At 41.5% G+C, this 3,399-nt stretch overlaps 1 gene segment (V, D, J or C); it reads right to left on the bottom strand.

Moving 5' to 3' along the window:
- Positions 1-2,339: 2,339 nt before the first annotated feature.
- On the bottom strand, positions 2,340-3,029 carry LOC129164302 (T cell receptor alpha variable 26-2-like). The segment is given in 2 exon segments: positions 2,340-2,837; positions 2,949-3,029. Coding segments are annotated over 2 exon segments (378 nt in total).
- Positions 3,030-3,399: the final 370 nt, after the last annotated feature.

The following is a 3,399-nucleotide window of genomic DNA, read 5'->3' as shown; positions in this document are numbered from 1 at the left end:
AATGATTATCTAGATTATAAGTCTTAAAAGAAGTTATTAAATCACTCTTGAATTTAGCAACTGATTTGAGCAGCATCTTCTTTCTTCTGGAGGCAGACAGATGGACCTTGGGGAAAGAAAGTTATTGTTTATCTTTCAGACTAGCAGAGTCTGAATCCCAGCTGGTGTGAAGGCAGACTCATTTTAAAAGGAACACATGCAATGTTGTGTCTCCTTTCTGACCAGATGTTGAATAGATGGTGAAAGGTCAGACAGTGCCTAAACTGACCATTGCTGGACGCTACAAGAGCATCACACATGTGTAACATCTGTACTGCCCTCAAGGAAGTGTCTTTGTTGATGACCTGGGGAAGGGAAAGTTTTCCTTTGAAGGATCTGGTGCCACACCACCTTGCTGCCTCAAAAGTGTCCTTCAGCAGAGAATTCTCCTTATCAAAAGTAAACACAACAAATATTAAAATACAAGTTGGAGAAGGCAGAAACAGTGAAATTAGAAAAGCCCAGCAGCAGGTAACATACTCTGTTCCCTGTTCCTCGTTCTGGCCTGTTCTCAGCCTCCGCTAGAAAGGACACAGATTGTTCTTCTTAAAGGCATATTAACAATACAAAATGTAAAAAAAAATCACTAGCTTATTTTAAGCAAACTGATTTAATGTAAATGGAGTAATGACCGCAAAACCCACTTTGTCACATCCCATTTCTACAACCTTGTGGGTTGTGTGTAATAATACTGGTTTGAACAATACCTGAGGCTTCACAGACAGATTCTGAAAGCCTAGCCCATTTCCCCCCAAAAGTGATCACATAACATTTTTCCCCAAAGCTATATTTCTTATCAACAGTACGTCGTGCCAGATACTTTTGAAGTCAATCTTAATAATGTACAACTGAGAAAAATACTTTTTAAGTAAAGATAATACCATTACATTAATCTAAAACTCAGAAAAAGACTTTTTAAGTCCAGGTTAATAACATTTTCGCCACATTAATCCTTAGTATCGTTAAAACTGAAAGAAAATCCATACCTACCTCCATTCTGCGTGCCACTTCTCTCTCTGTCACAGTCACACACACCCTCCTCAGTGGTTTCAGTCTATGGTTTCAGTGAGCGGGGTCAAATGTTTAACTCCGCCCATGTTGCACCTAACTTAAATTCTAACCGATAGATGTTTGAATTTATTTTATTTAGTTTAATTATATTTATATTTTAATTATCATGCCGTACCAAATCTGATTTTATGAAAAAGCTTAATAAAATGTGATTTTTAGTTAGCACGTTCCTCTGTAGAAATGAGTGCACTGGGGGCGAAGCAGACCTATCTAAAATGGCGGCCGACCCCTACATGGGTTTTTTTCAACATGGCGCCCGCACGGTGGGTGGATCAAACGTTTGACTCCACCCACATTGCACCCCACCCCGATCTGCGTACTGCAGTCAGGGGCTACTCGCAGCGCCCGCTACCTGCATATAAACCGTGTCACGGACACCCCCATACTGAAATGACGCTACGCATTACGGGGCTCCCAGGGGCAGATAAGAGTTGGTCTCTCTCCGAGAATAATAATAAATTTAACAATGATTACTGCCTGATGACATTGTTCCGAAATCTGCAAAGCTCACTGGAAGGACACAAAGCGAGGACAATATTTTCCTGATACAGGGTTTATTACTCAAGTAAGGGTAAAAAAGTATCTGATTAGAAGGCTACTTGAGTACTGAGTATCATCTGATCTAATATTTTTTAAATGATGACATCAAACAGACAAAAAATAAGAAGTTATGTGCAAATATTGGTATTTATATACTAAAGGGGAAAATGTAAACAAACAACATAATTACCAAATAACAAATTTTAGGCAACATTTAGACACTAACAGGACAATATTTTCCTGATATACAGGGTTTATTTAGTTGTCAGAAAATGTAACACGTTTTAAAAAACACAGCGATAATACCGAAAACCGTGATAATTTTCGTCACATTAACCGTGAGGTAAAATTTTCACACCGTGACAACCCTACTGCAGACGCAGCACCAATCCACATATCAGTCTCGCACTCCATCTTTCCCTCACTTGTGAACAAGACCCTGAGATGCTTAAACTCCTTCACTTGAGGCAGGACCAGAGGACAAGCTCTGGCACCCGTCATACAGGGACGTAACAGCCTGTATCAGAGGGTCTGATACTCCGTTCTCCCGGAATACCCCCCACCCCCACCCCCCATTACAGGGCCACCTAAGGGATGCAGTCAAGTGTAGCTGAAGCTATACTGAACGTTATATGGGAGTAACGGGATACACACTTATGGCTGAAATCAGAATTTATAGTTGCTGAACCACTTAAACTCCACCAGCTTTACTGCAACTTCACCTTGTTTCTGCTGCTTCATGTGTCTGTTGTCTTTGTCATCAGTCCAACGACTCAACAACCAGTGGGTTCCCAGTGTGTGAGTCCCTCTAGTGGATGTTGTGGAGTATTGTGTTGTCTTTGCTCTGCAGGTTTTCTACACACTTTTACTGTTTCCTGTCACTGTGGGCCTCACAGCACAGTAGTACACAGCAGAGTCTGTCGCTGCAGCAGAGGAGATCAGCAGGTCCACGCGTCTTTTATCATCACTCACAGTAAAACTCAGTCCAGACACTTTCTGTAATAGAAGTGTTTCTGTTCCTGTGTGAGAGATCAGGAACTCTGGAGGTTCTCCTGGATGTTGCCGGTACCAGAAGAAATAATCACCAATAGCAGCATCTCTAGAGTAATTGTAGGACAGAGTAACAGGGGCTCCTTCTAAACTGGACTCTTCATTCTTCACTGCAGTCAGCTGTTCACAGCTGACTCCTAAAAGAAGAGAAATAAGTTTGGAACTTTTAGAAAACCAACTCTTCAGAGTGAGTCAAACTCATCTAACTTCAGACTGAACACATTCCAAAGCTGTAGATTCAAACTGACCTGTTAGAATAGTGACAACCAGCAGAGAAAGCCCACAACAGTCCATGTTGAACAGAGTGAATGTTTGTGGTTTGTATGTTGAACTGTTTTGAATGTGGAAGTTTGCGTCTGTTCTATAGTTCAGTAACAGCTCAGCTCCTCCCTGAATCTCTCCGTCTCCTCCTTCATCTGTTGTTTCTCTTCTCTCAGCTCCCCTTTCTCCTGGTTCAGCTATCAGCGTCATTATAAATCTTTGTGAGGTGAGGAGGTTTGTTCTTGTTTCAGAACAGGAGTCTAAACAATCACCTTTTCTCTGTTGGAAACACAGGGATCCTGGGTAACACTCACTTTGACCTGTGGTGTTCCTCAGGGCTCCAACTTTGGTACCTTTGCGTTTAAGGTGACTGACTCTTTTGTTTAGGAGATGTCTTATTGTTTATGTGACCTGGTGTCGTTTCTTGCATTTTCATTT

This window comes from Nothobranchius furzeri, chromosome 11 (genome assembly GCF_043380555.1).
Source record: "Nothobranchius furzeri strain GRZ-AD chromosome 11, NfurGRZ-RIMD1, whole genome shotgun sequence".
NCBI classification, from domain to species: domain Eukaryota; kingdom Metazoa; phylum Chordata; class Actinopteri; order Cyprinodontiformes; family Nothobranchiidae; genus Nothobranchius; species Nothobranchius furzeri.
The sequence above is the reverse complement of the archived record's forward strand: the minus strand, read 5'-3'. Positions and strand labels throughout refer to the sequence as shown.